The sequence below is a fragment of the Anguilla anguilla genome, chromosome 17, assembly GCF_013347855.1.
Source record: "Anguilla anguilla isolate fAngAng1 chromosome 17, fAngAng1.pri, whole genome shotgun sequence".
Taxonomy (NCBI): domain Eukaryota; kingdom Metazoa; phylum Chordata; class Actinopteri; order Anguilliformes; family Anguillidae; genus Anguilla; species Anguilla anguilla.
Genome location: NC_049217.1, coordinates 5,801,083 through 5,819,377, shown reverse-complemented (window position 1 = coordinate 5,819,377; position 18,295 = coordinate 5,801,083). Strand labels below are relative to the sequence as shown.

The 18,295-nt window shown below is 46.2% G+C and overlaps 1 protein-coding gene across 1 annotated transcript; it reads left to right on the top strand.

Moving 5' to 3' along the window:
• The first annotated feature begins 5,875 nt into the window (after positions 1-5,875).
• On the top strand, positions 5,876-14,103 carry LOC118216303 (meteorin-like). Its single transcript, XM_035397395.1, has 4 exons — positions 5,876-6,282; positions 7,105-7,541; positions 9,382-9,441; positions 11,738-14,103. The coding sequence occupies exons 1-4, from the start codon at positions 6,182-6,184 to the stop codon at positions 12,049-12,051; spliced, it is 912 nt and encodes a 303-aa protein (XP_035253286.1). The 5' UTR covers positions 5,876-6,181; the 3' UTR covers positions 12,052-14,103.
• Positions 14,104-18,295: the final 4,192 nt, after the last annotated feature.

Below are 18,295 nucleotides of genomic sequence, written 5' to 3'. Positions count from 1 at the left end.
GGGGAGAGGGGAGGGGGGGCCATCTATCTGCAAACTCAGCTGGGGAATTACTACTTTCCAAGAGCTTCTTTGCTAATATTCCAACGTTTGTTTATTTATTTATTTATAAATGTATTTATCGATGTGTAGCATTCGGTCCGCCGGAGAGGCCCTGCCGCATCTCCCTTCCAGGGGTGTCACGCTTGGCGTGTGACAGTAAGTTTTTGCAGACAACAGATCCCTTTACAATTTATATTTGTGTTTTTGGAAATTGTCTACGTTGCTTGATCAGACACTGGCTTTTTCAACGTTACAAGGAAATAAAAATTGCCCCTGTTTGGACAGACAGCGTGGTTATGGAATATAAGTATAATAAATATTCCTCCTCCAAACTAGTATACCTACAGTCTTTAAATAATCAAACCTCTTCTTCCCAACAACATGGCTGTTTCTCCACACATTTCATGAATTAAAATGATAGATTTTATTTTTGAAGTGCTTTTCATATGACCAGCACTGGATTATTTAACTATGTTTTACTTTCAAGTTATTGGAAGTTTTTTGGACCAAAGGACCAAGTTATTATTATTATTTTTTAAATTTCTATTATATTTTTGAGGATATCTGATCATTCTGGTTTTAATAAATACAATTTTTTACAGCATAGTCTAATTAGACCTTTATATCCATAATTGTACAGTATGTTCTTTAGTTGTCTTCTCTGTGGCTAATGTGTTTTTTCCTTTGCTCATGGTCTCATTAGGCCACACTGCTGCTCCCTTGTGACCTCTCACGCTAACTTGACCCACATGACCTCTCACGCTTACATGAGATGACTACAGACAGCAAGCCTTCCCAGCCTCATCCGAGAAGAGCCAGTGTGGGCTCCAGCAGTTACAGACCAAGTTCATCTCTTAAATTCAGAGGATGATTAACTGACTTGCTGAATCAGGTGTTCTAGTGCTGGACGAAATCAAAACTCTCCCACTGCCTCACTTCTCGGGTAACGTTTCAGTGTGCAGTTTCCTTAATCTGAATTTAGAAGGGCTTCATATACACAGAGGCAATGAATTCAAAGATTCTGTGGATGTTTCTCATCAAGGATCTTTCTCTCGTCAAGGATCGCTCTTTCATTAAGGATCACTCTCTCGTTAAGGATCCTCACTCCTCATTCATTCATCAACTGGCTGTTCACCGGGCGAACAACTTTTGTTGGAGGGCCGTTATGAACATTCTCCAGTTCCTGTTTATCGCGCTCTCCCCGTGGTATCGTCAAGGAAAAGTGTTCCACTCTCCACTCTGGACTCTAAAATTACATTTGTCAGAAAAGCAGTAGGCTGGTAATGGCATTTTAATGGCGGAGTGCAAGCTGTGGATATATTTACTGTTAACCAGGTGGTGTGCAATCAAGACTCAAGTTTCCAAGTCAAGACTCTGATCCGCCATAGATTCACAGCTCAAATCTTACTTATTTGTAGAATTTTTTTTTTTTTTTTAAGTGTTTTCATAGAATTGGGCAGTTAATTGACCAATCCTATCATATAGGTGGCTGACCCTGCAGAGGAACTGTTGATGCATGTTCTTCTTTGAAGGCCTGAAATTTCACTCCATGCTTCACCTTTGATATCGCTCATATTACAAAGCAGCCAGCCCTGTGCCTAAGTCTGAACTGTGAGGTCTCCCTTATCCTGGTCTGAGCTGAGGCCTGTCCATAGCTTTAGGCCCCAGATGTAATCCATCTTCCAAGAACAGGGGGGGGGGGGTTTCATAACAGTGATCCGGAGTTTCACGTTCTGTGCCTCTCAACCCCGCCCCCACCGCCCAGCCCCGACTCACCACCCACCACCCACCCCCCGCCCGAGCCCTGCTTCCGAACCTTTTCCATCAGTCACCCTCTCCGCGGTCCTAATCAAATTATTACTGCTGGGTCAGAGGTCACAGCTGAATGCCGCAAGCCTCCCTAAGATGGTGTTGTGGGGCGGGGGACGGGGAAGAGAGAGGGGGGGGAAGCCCCATGGAGACACAGACGCCTCACAGCAGCATTTAGCGGCTCAGTCTCAGTGTGCCCTCAGAACTGCCCGTCTACTGTCTGAGCGCCCTCTCCTCCCGGGCTCCTGAGGAAGACTGGGGAGGAAGGAGCTGTGTCTAGCGCTGAGGGAAGGTTGACTGCGCAGAGAGATGCCATACATGCAGGAACTACTGTTATTCTTTTATAATTTTATAGCCCACCCTATATCCTGCACACTGTTCCTGAGGGGAGTTTTAGGGACACACCCTGCCCCCGCAGCTAGCTCTGTTACCTCACTCAGCTCAACCCCCCCACCCCAACCACCCCAACCACCCCAGGCTCCCTTTCCTCATTCAGCTCCCCCACCCCCTCCCCCTCCCCCCCAGAACTGCATACTCCTTTAGAACTGTACTGACATTACACTGATAACAACACTGTATTCCACTGCTCTGTCTGAAATACATTACTGTGTGGTCATCTCATCTGCACTAAGGAGGAATAAACTTTTGCATTCCAGCATTTGGTGCACACTTCTATTTATTTATCCTGGATGCTCATGGGTACACCTTGCACCTGGAGAAACCATTTAGCTAGCATTAGCATTGCTATGGAAGGAACGTTCATTGTGTGGTGACATGAAAGCGTGCTATGTCCCAAAACCCGTCTGCATTACAGTAACCAGGTGCACACTAACGGATGCAACGCTGAGACACTTCAAAAATAACCACAACCACAAAGAAGACCAATCCCTCATAGATGTTCCAAAGTATGAATTGGGGTAATCACTGGCTGTCCTTACAATCTCTTATCCAAAATAATTTTCCTTAACTACGATGTACCACATAGGCTACAAGTTGGCAATCTAACAAGCACATTACATTAAAAGGCTGTAATTTGAGAGTTGATAGTGTATCAGGATCAGCAGATAGCAGACAGTGAATAGTGGATAATGGTAAAAGATACACATTATCTATATGTAGTCCTGTATCTTTTTAATAATGCTGCTCTGCAGAGTCCTCAGCAATAGACATCCTACCCCTCAGTCTGGTTCCCAGACGATGGCCATTGGCGTCCTCGGCTGCACGCGTCTCCAGAAGAGGGTTGTCTCTCCTCTCCAGCGCATCTTCCGAGAAGGATCTGAGAACAGGACCGTGATGTAATCACCTCCACCTGTACGGGAGACTGAAACAAACGCGGTAGCACACAAAGCAAACGAAACACAAAACAGGGACGAAAATCAGAGCAACATAACAAGCTATTTATTTGCTATTATCCTTCGGTCCTCTCCTCTCTCTCTCTCTCTCTCTCAGGGCACACAAAGGACCAGCTGGGTCTCTGCACATGTAGCATTGTCGGGTTTTTGAAGCCCTGTCATAACTGGATCAGAGGCCCGCGGTGAACAGCCTAACCTTTCGCCGCCACTCAGATGAAAGCTGGGCAAAGCTCTCCCCCCCCCCACCCCACCCCTCCCCCCCCTCCCTCTGCAGTCACTTTGCATGGAGATGGGTGGGGGTCCCGCCACAAAAGAATATTTTATTAAGTTCTAATACAGCGAGCTGGCAGGGCGCAAAGCGGGTAGGGGTCAGAGGGCAGTGATGCCAACGCGAGTCTGTCCCTGACCAGGGACGAGGCCACAGGTTACTGTAAGGGGGCGAGAATGACAGCCCTAATCTGCCCCATCTCTTCCTCTGCTCTCTCTCTCTCTCTCTCCCTCCCTCTGGCTGCCTCTGACTTTGTTCCTCGGCCTGTCTGTTTCCCTCCATTCTCAGACCCATGTTCTTTGATGGGTACAAGAGCAGGCCTACTGAATCCAATAGTGTAATCTGATATAATTATTCATAATTACACTGGGAACCTATAGTCTACTTTTTGTTCGCATTGACTGTTCCGTGTCTTTATCTGTCAGATAGCGATTACTGGTGTGCATATGTTTCCCAATGATCTTTCCCTAATTATTATTTTGTACATTATCTTGGTCTTAACAAAATCTGAAATAGAGGATTTCCATGTAAGATTAATAAGAAATGACCTGCCCTAGCCTACAAGCTAAAAGGTGTTTGAAATTAGCCAGGTCCTACAACTATTACTGGCAGCAATAATAAAATCGTGACCAGATAGGGTTCATGAGTTCCATTAGAATTTGCGTATATGGCTTTAATTAACCATGGTCGTTAAAAGCAAAGTAGGCTAGGTATAGGTTTATCATTTTAGAAAGGCAGATTTCACCGCTTCTTAAGCAGGATGGAAACAGGTGCTCTACGGCGCGGCAAAGTTTTCAATGGAGCTATTTTGAGTAACAGATGTTGAGGTCTATTGTCTCCGGTTTTGGCGGGCGCTGTAGAAGAATGTTAAAACATTTGATTTACATTCTGCCGGTTAACGGGCTGCCCTAAGGGACCCGCAATGAGGCATAGATTGGTCGGCACCGCCCCCCTCTAGGCGGTTTCCAGGAGGGGGCTACAAAAGATTGGTTCTGGACAAGGGGGAGGTGGGGCGGCCGATGCGCAAAAGCAGCCTTTTAAAAGTTAAAGCGATGCGGCTAATTAGACTGGGCTGTCACAGACGTCGCACAGCTGAAAAGGTGCTGATTTGCTTTGTTAGTTTAGGCGCGCTGAGTATTGATTCGCTGAACTCCTTGAAAAGGATGGAGGGGGATGCTTGCCATCCCCATAGAAAATCGTTGGCAACACTGCCTATAATGTCCTATTGTAAATTGTGTGACATTATCGATTACAAGCATCTTAAATGATCGCTGTCGGGCGTTCATCAATGCAAATAGTGCAGTCGGGCAAACACACAACAATCGTATGCTTTGGTTTGCAAAAAAATATTTATTTTGTTTTCAAAAATCGTTGATTCGAGGCTAATATTTTCTGATATACCTGACCAATTAGTAAATTCGTACTGTGCAACTATTCTGATTATCAAAATAGGCTACACGCGTTCACAGTGATCAATTTTTTTCTAAAACTTCAAAGTCCTAGCCTATATCTTTTTTCCGTGGCCAAGTTCCCAAACTAAGGAACACCTTGCCAGGGCCACAGCTGTCTCTGTCCGCGTTTTTCTCTTTTGTTTTGAAATGGAGGGAGAAACACAAAGGCCCTGCAACAAAAACCCGTCTCGGGTCAATTTATTTTGGCGGGTTACTCGTCTTTTAATCTATAAAGTCTACTTGTTTTATATATAAATGTACCAGGGGACATATGTTATAATTTATGACAACTACGTTTTGTCAATCAGCATATCCGTTTAAAACCTTAAAAAGATTTAACTAAAATGCTGCATTGGACAATGCATTGGCCTACGCTACAGTGGTGCGCTGAGTGAATTCATAAGGTATGTTTTCTTAAGCCCTAATAGGCTACATTATTTAAAAATGCGTTACAGGAAGAATCGGTTATAAAATACTTGAATATTGGCACATTGTTGTTTTGTGATGTCTGTATCTCACCGATATCATGAGATCTTAAACTCATTCTGCTCCCTTATTTAGCGCTTAACATTTGTTGCACTTAAGCTATACGTACAGAAGCCTAATACATGTAGTGTTCTCTATGGATTTACATCACTTTATCAACCATCAGTCTCCAACAATAACAGACAGGCACATAGCCTACTTACGCGGGCTAGTTTCACGTTAATATGTAAACGAATCCAGAATTGGCTACCTAATACAAAAAATGCAATTACGAATTACAGGACCGAGTATGTAATATTTACGCCCCCTCGCCAAATTTATTAGAATTCTGCTTTGGTGGTCAGTCATTTAATGAACTGATCTGCGTGGCAAACCACACCCCTGGTACCCGTCTCTGTCCCGTCAGAGGTTTAAGGTTACTGTTCTCCCCATTCCAATTGGACGAAGTCATTCTGTGTACCACACTAAAACCCCCGTCGCCTCTAACCACCATTCACAACAGTTGTTAGTGTAGTAGGGGAGGGTGATGGAGGAGTTAGGCATGTAGATTCTACGACTCTTACTCAAGCGCGACTGCTCAGTCCGTCAGTTGTAGGTGGGATGGTGGTAGTTCACTAGGCAACAGTCGAATTATGGAATTTGTCGATCTTTCTGTCGCTGGATAAAATTAAAAAGAAGTGACGCTTTTTTGCCAAAGGAAAAACTACAGGAGATAGGAGCAGTTAAAACATTGCCGTTTTTTTTTGCTCGTTGCTACTACGTCAATTCGTTTAAAAATGCCTCCCTTTCGGGTATACATCACGTGGATCCAACTTTGGCTGATTTTTGACACGGCTTTTTCCAGCTACTCAGAAGACCAATGCAGCTGGAGAGGAAGGCAAGTTCACGTTTAATGGATGGTTGTTATTAACATGTGAAAGTATTTGGATTTTCACCTCGTAAACGGCTAAGATCTGGCTCCAAGACTCGTACTCTGCCTAATGTTCCACCTGGATGAGAGAAATGCGCTTTAGTTCTCAGGCTGTCGGTCGGTTGATGAACTAGTCGTAGGGCTGGTCTTGTCCTCTGGACCTAATACGAATCTGCGCAATAATCTCGAGAATATAATTAGATAAAACACACAGAGATATATATTTAAGACACGTTCTGTTGTGTGCAAGCCTTTTATGTTGAGTTGGTTTCTTCCAATGTTCCTTTGCATAATATAATTACGTCCTTACCGTAATGTTCTGGTTTAGCCTGCTTTAATATGGCTTTGGAATCCGTTCTGTCACTTGTGGCTGGAAGGTTGATGTAGGGATATGTGTGGAATGTGTTCTGCCTGGCTGTCGTGTTCCACACCATTAGCTGGGTCTGCGTAAATGCATAAAAACTACCCGGTGCTGTACTCCATTAGCCGGGTCTGCGTAAATGCATAGAAACTGCCCAGTGCTGTACTCCGTTAGCCAGGTCTGCGTAAATGCATAGAAACTGCCCAGTGCTGTACTCCGTTAGCCAGGTCTGCGTAAATGCATAGAAACTGCCCAGTGCTGTACTCCGTTAGCCAGGTCTGCGTAAATGCATAGAAACTGCCCAGTGCTGTACTCCGTTAGCCAGGTCTGCGTAAATGCATAGAAACTGCCCAGTGCTGTACTCCGTTAGCCAGGTCTGCGTAAATGGATTTGGCGGTGGGGTTCTAACGTCCCCTCTCTCCTTGCAGTGGGCTGTCCCAGCCGCCGGGCAGCGTGGAGCAGATCGCGCTCCGCTGCTCGGAGGGCTCGCTGGACTGGCTCTACCCGAAGGGGGCGCTGCGGCTCGCGCTGTCCCCCCGGCTGCCCTCCCCCGCGGCGGGGCCCAGAGGGGCCGGCCCCGGGGGCCACATCACCGCCTGCATCAGGCCCGCTGAGGGCTTCGGGGGGGCCCAGCTGTACCTGGAGCGCGGCGGGGTCCTGGAGCTCCTGGCGGGGGACCGGCCCGACCCCGCCCGCCCCCCCGGGGTGCGCTGCGTCCACCGGCGGCCCGAGGAGGGCGTGACCCTCTTCCTGCAGGCCACGCCCCATCAGGACATCAGCCGGCGAATCGCGGCCTTCCGCTACGAGCTGCGCGGGGACTGGGGCGCGCGGCCAGCCCTGACCTCTGACCCCGTCAGCGGCGGAGGTGAGTGTTTGCGTGCTTGCGTATCCCTGTTAAATCCAGTTCAGTTTTATTTTTATATTTATTTTGACTCTGTCACAATGAAATACTGAGCCCAAAAACCAATGGAAGCATCTCCCTGCTCAAACAGTGGGAGAAAAATAACCCTATACATCTATGAGCATATAATCAAACATATCAGCATTTATAGATACCTCTCCTTTTTTCTTGTGAATTTCTTACGGCATATGGGTTTAATTGGAATTGCTGTGTTCTGCCTTTAGCCAACAACGACACACTTTGCAGTAGGGTGGGCTTAAAAGAATAAGTGACTTTCTGGAGTTTAAAAAAATATTATTTAAGTTCTAGTTTCCGATTGGCCAAGATTGTTTCTGTATGGTGTGAAGAATTTGTTAGCTACTTACCGAAATTTCTGATAACCTGCTGACTTTATAATGGCAGTCAGAGGGGTTTTCTTGAGTTCATGGATTAAAGCAAGGAAATGACACTTCAAGTAACTCAGTGGACCCTACCTGTTCCTCTGGATTGGGTTAAGCCCCTCAGTGCCAGGTTTGGTGAGGTGCTGCCTCAAAAGGTCTCCAAATCAACCACAAACAGAGGGTTGGCTTTTGGCCTGTGCTCCAGGGCATTCCCGATGGAGTGTGAGTCCCCCCTTCCCCCCCCCACACACACACACACACACACAGAGGAAATGGGGAGGAAGAGGGGAGAAAATTAGCCAGAGTTTCCCTGAGGGGCCAGGGGGGCGGGGCTTCCATTCAGGCACACGCACATGAGAACTGAAGGATTAGCCCGGTTGCCCTGGTGACAGAGAGGCCCACCTTCAGCTGGGATGCTCCCCTTCCCATTTCTTTCACCCCAGTAGGGGTGCTTGTCTCCAGGAATTCACCCTGTCTGATCAGTGACTGCAGTGGGGGGGTCCCACGGGATAGGGCTCTGGTAATTTGGGAGAATTTTGGGGCTGGTTGGAACAGCGGGCAAAGCGTTTCTCTTCCCCCTTGTTCAGTGGAATTGGAGCCGAAACCAAAAGGTTGCGGTCGCGTGCGGGTTTATTCCGGGGGGGGGGCGGAAAGACGTGCCTTTTAGCGTCCGCTTGAACGGACGGGCCTGACGGGACAGCTGCGTGCCCCAAAGTCTGGGAGGGAGAGCCCGGTGCCTCTACTCCAAGCGCGGCTGGGACTGTAAACGTCTCCGTTCTTTCCCGCCTGCGACGGTTTTATCTGATTCGCCCCCCCCCCCCCCCCCCCCCCCCCAGGCTGGGATAGCCTGTGTGTCGCCCCATCACATCCCCTGCCCCCCCACCCACCCAGATTTGAGCCATAAAACAAACAGATGTTCTGGGTACTGACTCCTGCTTTTCAACTTTTGCATTTAAAACTTGTCTGTTTAACCTTAATTCATGGTAAATTTATTGTCTTTACCTGATGTTTTTTTTTTTTTGCTTTACCTGTCTCATTCACATTTCACACTGCACTTGCTTTTGTTTTGTCTTCATTTAACTCCATTAATATGATTTACTTCAATGTATGTTTATTCTTTGCTTTCACCTTTTGTTTGGACATCACTTTGATACCTTTTAGGAAGCACAAGTTAATTATTATAATTTATTCCTGTTGGACCTGGACCTCTAGGCTCTGTTGTAGTCTTACATTTGCACCTGAAATGTTAATGTTTGTTTTTTTGCATTTTAGGAGTGAGAGTTTACCGTCTTCCTCTCTGTTTCATGTTGTTGTCGAAATTTCAGGGCATAAAATCTTTATTTTCCCATTGCTGTGAAGGCTCTGCATTTGCTGTGTGACTAACACCCCCCCTCCCCCCTCCCCCCGCCCCCTTTTCCTGTCAGGTGCCTGTAGGCCCTGCAATGACACAGAAATACTGATGGCCGTCTGCACCAGTGACTTTGGTGAGTTTCTGCCCTTTCCCCGAAGGCCTTAGTCCTAAATTATACCCTTAAGTCTTAACCCATAAACCTAAATCCCAACCTTAAACCTTAATCACAGCCTTAAACCATAAACCTTTAACATAATTTACAGCCTTAAAGTATAAACCTTAATCACAACCTTAAACCATAAACCTTTAACCTAATTTACAGCCTTAAAGTATAAACCTTAATCACAACCTTAAACCATAAACCTTAAACCTTATTTACAGCCATAAACCATAAACCTTAATCACAATCTCAGACCTTAACCATAACCTTAAATCATAATCACAACCTTAAACCATAAATCTTAATCACAATCTTAAATCTTAATCATAACCTTAAAGGCTTACTTTGCAGGATTTCTGTTTTGAAAAATTATAAAATAACCGACAAGCCGGAAGGGTTTGTTCAAACTTTGGAATTGCTTTTCCTCAATGGTGACAGCTGAAGTTCACAAAGGGGAGGAAAAGAATTGCCATGTCTTTCTGTTTGTCCTGTAAGTAACGTTACCTCTATCCATCCAACTGGCTACATTAGGTAGCTAGATGGCCACAATTGGGTACTCGTGGCGGCAGTGTAGTGTAATGGGTAAGGAACTGGTCTTGTAACCTAAAGAGCAAGGTTTGATTCCTGGGTAGGACACTACTGTTGTACCCTTGAGCAAGGTATTTACTCTGAATTGCTTCAGTATGAATCCAGCTGTATAAATGGATGCAAAAAATTGTGTAAGTCGCTCTGGATAAAAGCGTCTGCTAAATGCCTGTAATGTAATGGATACTCGGGGTGAGTGGGCTAGGTTGAAGATGGGGGAGGAGACTTCTTTGATTGTAAACCCAGAACCACAGCAAGGCTAAGAAAAGTCTGCATAGCATGCCTTTAAAGTGCTAAATCCAGTTTTGGTGGAACATCCATGGATGGATATTAAGACATTCAGTTTATACATTTATTCAGTAGCTATTTTTGTAGCAAAAAATATGTTTAAATATATCCCTTATGATACCCAGCAGTAGCGGGTCTCTGTCATGTGATTTAAAGCAACGGTTCCAAATATGTTTTGGATGTGTCTTTGGCTTTTTTACACAAAAAAATCTCCTTGTTAACACGAAGTCCATTTGATACGTGTCAAGAGTTTAAAGCCCACGGTGGTTTTGCAGACACTACAGGCATTTAGTAGGCGCTCTTATCCAGAGAAACTTACACAACGTTTTACATAGCATTTACACTGCATCCATTTATACATCTGGATATATACTGAAGCAATGCAGGTTAAGTACCTTGCTCAAGGGTACAACGGCAGTGTCGAAATCGAACCTGTGACCTTTAATTTACAAGACTAGCTCCTTACCCATCTTACTACACTGCCACCACAGGTGTGGCTCTCCCGAGCTCTGGAGTGAGCTACTTCAGCCTGAACGCTTGAGGGAAATGAGCAATGCAATGCTAGCAATGATGACGTTCACCTAATCCTGCCCAACCCCCCAGTGCAGTCTGGGGGTTGGAGTTCAGACAGAGCGACTTCCACTCAGCCCCCACAGTGTTCAGAACAATCCTTAAAACTTTAATAGAGATGTAATGGGAAGAGAAGAATAGGATGGCATAGCCAGGTTTAGGGGAATAGTGGGGATTTTGTAATCTATGGGGTCAACCGCTCTCATTTCCCAATTTCAAATGACAGCAGCAGGTGTGACGAGGACAAGCTGAACTGAGGATGTTGTAGTTCGTTCAATAACTGATTTAAGTGACTTGAAAACAGCAGTTTTTTTTCCTCCCAAACGTCTCCAAATAAAGTATATTGTCCAGGGGTAAAGTGTCTTTAAAGTCCGCATAAATAGGTGCTTAAACCTCTAAAAACAGACAATATCAACCATTCTCAAAGTCGATCTTATTCAGTTCATTCCTTTCATCAAAATTAGTAAAAAATCTGTATTTGTGTATTTTTGTATTGTATTTGTATTGTTGTATTTTTCCTGTGGTATTGCAGTGGAGATTTACAGTGTTTTTCCTGTGTATTTGCAGTGGAGATTTACAGTGTGTTTTTCCTGTGTATTTGCAGTGGAGATTTACAGTGCGTTTTTCCTGTGTATTTGCAGTGGAGATTTACAGTGCGTTTTTCCTGTGTATTTGCAGTGGAGATTTACAGTGCGTTTTTCCTGTGTATTTGCAGTGGAGATTTACAGTGCGTTTTTCCTGTGTATTTGCAGTGGAGATTTACAGTGCGTTTTTCCTGTGGTATTGCAGTGGAGATTTACAGTGCGTTTTTCCTGTGTATTTGCAGTGGTGCGCGGGACCATTCGTTCGGTGTCGGACGACCGGGACCTCCAGACCTCGGTCATCCGGGTGGCGGCCTCGCGGGTGTTCCGGCAGAAGCGCGTGCTGTTCTCGGGCGCGGGGCGCCTGGCGAAGGCCGGCGAGGTCCGCACGCCGCTGAGCTGCGGCGTCCGGCCCGGCCCCGGCAGCTTCCTGTTCACCGGCCGGGTCCGCTTCGGCGAGGCGTGGCTGGGCTGCGCGCCGCGCTACAGGGACTTCCGCCGGGCCTACGACCTGGCCGAGGGGGCGGGGCGTATCCCCTGCGAGCTGCCGTCTGACTGAGGCCACGCCCCTCGCCTGCCAGACCAGGTCTGCCACCGCCCCTCCAGTTCCGGGACGGGCGTCGCTCCGGGCCGGACGGGCCCTCCCGTGGGCTCAGGCGCCGTGGGCCCCGCCGTTTTGGGTCCTGTGTGACCTTTCACCCCAGCTGTCGTAACAGCCCCTCAGTCCCTGCATCCTCCGGGAGATCCAGGAGCTGTGTCCTGGGTGGAGTAGTGTCTGACAGCTGAAGAACAATCCCGGGCCAAGCAGTCGATGACCCAGCGTTCCGTTCGCTGTGATTGGTCCAGCCTTTAGCCTGCTGTGGGGGAGACGGGCAGGCTCGTGGCTGAAAGGCATCTGCCAATGCTGGACAGAGCAGACTCAACAAGGACTGTGCTGCCCTGTGTGGTCATTACATCATTAGATTTTGATCACCGTAAGGGATTACAAAAAATACTCAGGAAAGTAATGACTTACCTCTTTCTTGCGTTTGTGGAACCTGCGATATAATATAAAATATAAAATAAAATTGGTCAGCTGTCAGTGAATCAAGGTTGGTTGAATGAATGGAACTGATCCATAGATTTATTTTTTCATAATTTTCATTGTTCTTGAAGTATTGACGGTGTCCTAAAAGATAAAAATGTGTACGTTATAAGCATCTCACTCCCCCGTTTATTTGTTGGTCGGTCCTGTCTCAGGCAAAGGACCATGGGTAAGATGGGAAGGTTCCACTCAGAGGAAATAGGGGGAGCTAAGCTTTTAAGATTTTGACTTGCACTGCTGAGGAAAAGGGAACTTGTACGAAATATCTATGATCCAAGCACTGAGAAATTTGGAAACCAAATGAGAAAAATGATATGATGTTGCCTTTACGTGGGGATGAGTACACAGAATTTAATATATTACTATGGTGACACCAAAGCTAGCTTTGCTGGTTTCCATGGGCGACGGATTGGCAGACTGTCTTAAATTTTATATGACAAGGTCTGTTATTCTGGTACCCATACATGTTTTTATTTTTACTAAACACAGGGTTGCACTTTTTCTTGATGACCCTGTATAAATAAAGCTATATCAGTTTTTAATAAATGTTTGTATTGTACGTACTTCAGGTATTATGTGTATCTAGACCTAGCAGTTAATCTTGTTGAACCAGTCTGTCTTTACCAAGAAATCTTTCTCTGCAGGATGGCTCTGTTATCTTCAGGAAAGGTATTTTTTATTTGTTTGTTTGCTGTAATTTTCTGACTTTAAATCTCTATGTTGGCCATAATCGCCAAGCATGTCTCTGAGTTGCTTCCCAGAGTTTCCTGTTCTCATGCAGACAGGAAGTGCTGGAGGTCACATGACCTATTTCTAAGCTTATCCGATGTGCCCAAGATGACGTGTTCTTGTGTACTTATCTAATGTGTTCTAATGTATAATTTTGGCCATTAATAATGACCACTGAATTCCACGCTATTGTATTTCTTTATGTTTTAACAGATATAAGCTGAAAATGACAGTGATTTTGCCTTGTTTGGGAACTTTTGATGGAGTCCAACGGAGGTCTTTGGCCTGTGTTCAATCTTATTGCATCATTCTATATTCTATGATCTTTAAAAAAACAATTTGAGCGATTGTTTCATTTTTTGACCTTTATGCAACTTTTTTTTTTTTTTTTTTTACTTTTTTTTGTTGTCACGATGTTCATATTTTGTAAGTGTGAAAAGAAACACAGCAGAAGCTTAACTTTGTTAGTCATCGTTATGGAAAGATTGAATTTAGGCCACAAAAGGAATGCTGCTGTTCTGGTTGCACATTTTAGTAAGAGTTTATTTAGTATTGAGTTTACTGTTCCATATCTGTAAAGTCCACCGCGTTTATGTAAGGACATCAAATTAACGTGTGTTCTAGTTGTGTGTGAAAGAGCTCTATACTGCCAGTTTTACTTCCGTTTAAATGTTTATCAATGTTAATATTTGTGTATATTGCTCATGTCAAAGGGCTTGAGCAAAAATATGCCAGGAAAAGCAACACATAATGTGAACAGCTGTATGTGAACAAAATATATAACATCTAAATATGAAACAGTGTGGTCTTTTGCATTTTTCAGGTATATCAGTTTTTTCAGGTATATAATTTTCCAGGATATATAATGTATGGTTTTAGAAGAACTAAATCCCCCATTCACTACCCAAAAGGCTAATGAAATAATAACTATAATAATCTTATACCATTATCTATGCCTGCTTATCCTGCACAGGGTCGCGGGGGGTGCTGGAGCCTATCCCAGAATGCATTGGGCGAGAGTCAGGAATACACCCTGGACAGGCCACCAATCTATCACAGGGCACACTCACCATTCATTCACACACTCATACCTATGGGCAATTAGCCTATCTGCATGTCTTTGGACTGGACATGGATGAAACTCATGTGGACACGGGCAAACATGCAAACTCCACATAGAGGAGTTAAAAGTTTGGTAATGTAGCTTGCACCTAGACCACAACGTGCTTTAAAAGTGAGCAATAAAATCTTAAAATCAATCCTAAACTGTAGAAGCCAGTGAATGGAGGCTAAAATGGGGCTGATATGCTTTATCTTATTAGTCCTGCCGAGGAATCTGGCAGCAACGTTCTGGGCTAGTTGTAATTTAGGTTCTGTTGAGCAAGATGAGTATGTAAAGATTTATAGTAATCAAAGCGTGATTAAATAAAAGCATGAATAACAACTTGAGGTTACATTGGGCAATGGAGAATCTAATTAATTCACAATTTTGGCATTCATGCAGTTAGGACCAATGAGAATAACTTCAGTGTTGTTAGCATTCAGTTCTAGAAAATTTGAAGGCATCCAATTCTGACTGTCTTCAAAACAGTTATGAAGGGAACCTGATTTAAATTATTGGGGTTTATGGAAAGTTAAACCTAATCCGCATGACAATGGGAGATTATATTGTGTCAGTGAATGATATGCCCTAAGGGCAACATATAAATGGAAAATAAAATTGCCCCTGGGACAGAACCATGGGGCACACCACAAGTCACTTTTGCAAGAGAGGCCCTGGAATTTCCAGTAAACAGTGCCAGAGATACCACCCCAGTGTTTAAGACAATCAAGCTGGATATGGTGATCCACAGTGTCAAGTGCAGTACTGAGGTACAAAAGATCTAAAATGGAGTCCCCCACATCAACAGCTAGCAGTATTACATTCATCACTTCCAGTAGAACAGTTTTAGTAGTAGTTTAGCTTTATGGAGGTTTCTAAAACCAGACTGAAACTTCTCCGAGACCATTTCCATTCATGAAGCCAGTCTGCTGATCAGCTACATTTATTTTACATGATCTTAGATGAAAATGAAAGCTTGGAAATTGGGTCTATAATGGCTCAATGTATTGTTGTCTAATAAATGCTTCTTAAGAAGAGGCTGAACGATTGCATTTCTAGTAGTTAATGAGCTATTGTTGGTTGCTAGTATATAAGGACAGGCTAAGTGAAATACTTATTTAGTAGAAGTAACGTCAACCAATGTTTCAGCAGAGACCACTTCAAAGAATTCAAAAGGAGGAACCGTAATCATTGGGACTGAGCAGCTGTGGTAATCTGCACTCTGATATTTTATCCCTCATTAACAGAAAAGCTCAAACATTCTACACATTTCTCATGAGAGGGTTCAATACTTATACAACGTGGGGCTGTGGCATGACTAATAATGTTGAAGAGAATTTGGAATCTTTGGCAATTCTTTTCAGTGAGGTCAGGGAAAAAGTGTGCTCCCGCAATTCAACATCTGCATTCTCACATTTCACTAGATTCATTTTCTAGTTCAGTTTAGAGGTTTTCCATATGCCCATGGGCTTTTGGCAGTTGCTCAAGAGCTCAAATGCTCTCAGTAGTCCGAGGCAAGAAATGACTATTTGCCTTCCTTTCCTTAAATGGCACAATTTGATCAAAATTAAAGTGCTACTAAATGATCACAACGATTCATCTGCCAGGGCTGCAGCTCCAGTACAGTCAAGTCAGTTAGGTCATGTGATATTTTACAGGGTTCTGTAGGCCAGGATTCTTTTCCCCTGTAGGAAATTAAAAGCCTTCCCACTGACGCCCCCCTCTGCTCCCTCCCTCTGTTCCCATGGGGATGAGAATTAGCTTACCCTCTCCAGATTGCTCGGGGCTTACTCTCTGCCTCCACTCATCCCCGTGTGTGTGTGTGTCCCGCAGGGCCTGGTGTGTGTGTGTGTGTGTGTGCGTCCCGCAGGGCTTGGTGTGTGTGTGCGTCCCGCAGGGCCTGGTGTGTGTGTGTGTGTGTGTGTGCCATAGGGCCTGGTGTGTGTGTGTGTGTGTGTGTGTGTCCCGCAGGGCCTGGTGTGTGTGTGTGTCCCGCAGGGCCTGGTGTGTGTGTGTGTGTGTGTGTGCCATAGGGCCTGGTGTGTGTGTGTGTCCCGCAGGGCCTGGTGTGTGTGTGTGTGTGTCCCACAGGGCCTGGTGTGTGTGTGTGTCCCGCAGGGCCTGGTGTGTGTGTGTGTGTGCCATAGGGCCTGGTGTGTGTGTGTGTCCCGCAGGGCCTGGTGTGTGTGTGTGTCCCGCAGGGCCTGGTGTGTGTGTGTGTGTGTGTGTGTGTGCCATAGGGCCTGGTGTGTGTCCCACAGGGCCTGGTGTGTGTGTGTGTGTGTGTCCCACAGGGCCTGGTGTGTGTGTGTGTGTCCCGCAGGGCCTGGTGTGTGTGTGTGTGTGTGTGTGTGCCATAGGGCATGGTGTGTGTGTGTGTCCCACAGGGCCTGGTGTGTGTGTGTGTGTGTGTGTGTCCCGCAGGGCCTGGTGTGTGTGTGTGTCCCGCAGGGCCTGGTGTGTGTGTGTGTGTGTGTGTGCCATAGGGCCTGGTGTGTGTGTGTGTCCCGCAGGGCCTGGTGTGTGTGTGTGTGTGTCCCACAGGGCCTGGTGTGTGTGTGTGTCCCGCAGGGCCTGGTGTGTGTGTGTGTGTGCCATAGGGCCTGGTGTGTGTGTGTGTCCCGCAGGGCCTGGTGTGTGTGTGTGTGTGTGTGTGTGTGTGCCATAGGGCCTGGTGTGTGTCCCACAGGGCCTGGTGTGTGTGTGTGTGTGTGTCCCACAGGGCCTGGTGTGTGTGTGTGTGTCCCGCAGGGCCTGGTATGTGTGTGTGTGTGTGTGTGTGTGTGCCATAGGGCCTGGTGTGTGTGTGTGTCCCGCAGGGCCTGGTGTGTGTGTGTGTGTGTGTGTGTGTGTGTGCCATAGGGCATGGTGTGTGTGTGTGTCCCACAGGGCCTGGTATGTGTGTGTGTGTGTGTGTGTGTGTCTCACAGGGAATGGTGCGGGACACAGTGTTTCTCATAATCATTTGAGATCATTTGCTGATTTGTTCAAGCCATTACCCCCCTGGGCAATACTTCAGTAAATGCCATTGGCTTTGGCTAATGGCATCTGCACAAGATGCCATTAGCCATTGTAACAAAAAAAGGAAACTACTCATGGTCAAATAAATCTTTGAGCATGACTTTGAGTACACATACTCCGGCGTCTCTGGTCTGGCCCTCTGGTCTGGGAGAGTTACAGCCAGGTCTGTGAACCCGGGGGCAGCATTATTCAGGTAGATGCATGTAAATTCATTCACAATTATAAACCGCTCAGGGGTGTCAGCTAAAGCAATGCAATGCAAGTAATGTAATTCACGACATTATGAGCTTAACACAGGTGTAATTTCGAGCCCGTGGGCCGGAGTGCTCTTAGCCTAGAAATGTAGGTATCTGATTTTTTAATTTGACAGCAGAGATCACAGTGCATCCTTGGCTCAGATTTTGGCAGATAGAGTCAGGAGAGCGTGGACATGGAGCTGTTATTCCTCTGCAGGCTGAGGCCGGGGGTAAGGGGGTTAGGGGGTATTGCTCTTGTTTCGGAACAGCCTGCAGATGGCCGTAATCCTCTGCAGAATGCGATGGAGGGGAGTCCGTCATGGTGCTGTACTGGAATTGGCGCTGGTGACCGGGGGGCGGGGGCGGGGGGTGGTTGGATGTTTGGGGAGGTGAAAAGGGGGGGTCAGGACGGCAGGACGTGGGGCCCTCTGGTTTTCCCGCCAAAATGACTGAAACGCTCGCCACCCCTTCATCTCCTCACCGGTCCTCTCCGCTCCCAGTGCAAACAGCCGGCAGCGCGACTCCCCCGCGGTGGCGCATTAGCGGGAATGTACGCAGAGCGCGGTGCCCACGAGAGCTGACCGTGAGGGCCGGGATGCTAACGGGCTACGGGAGCTGACCGTGAGGGCCG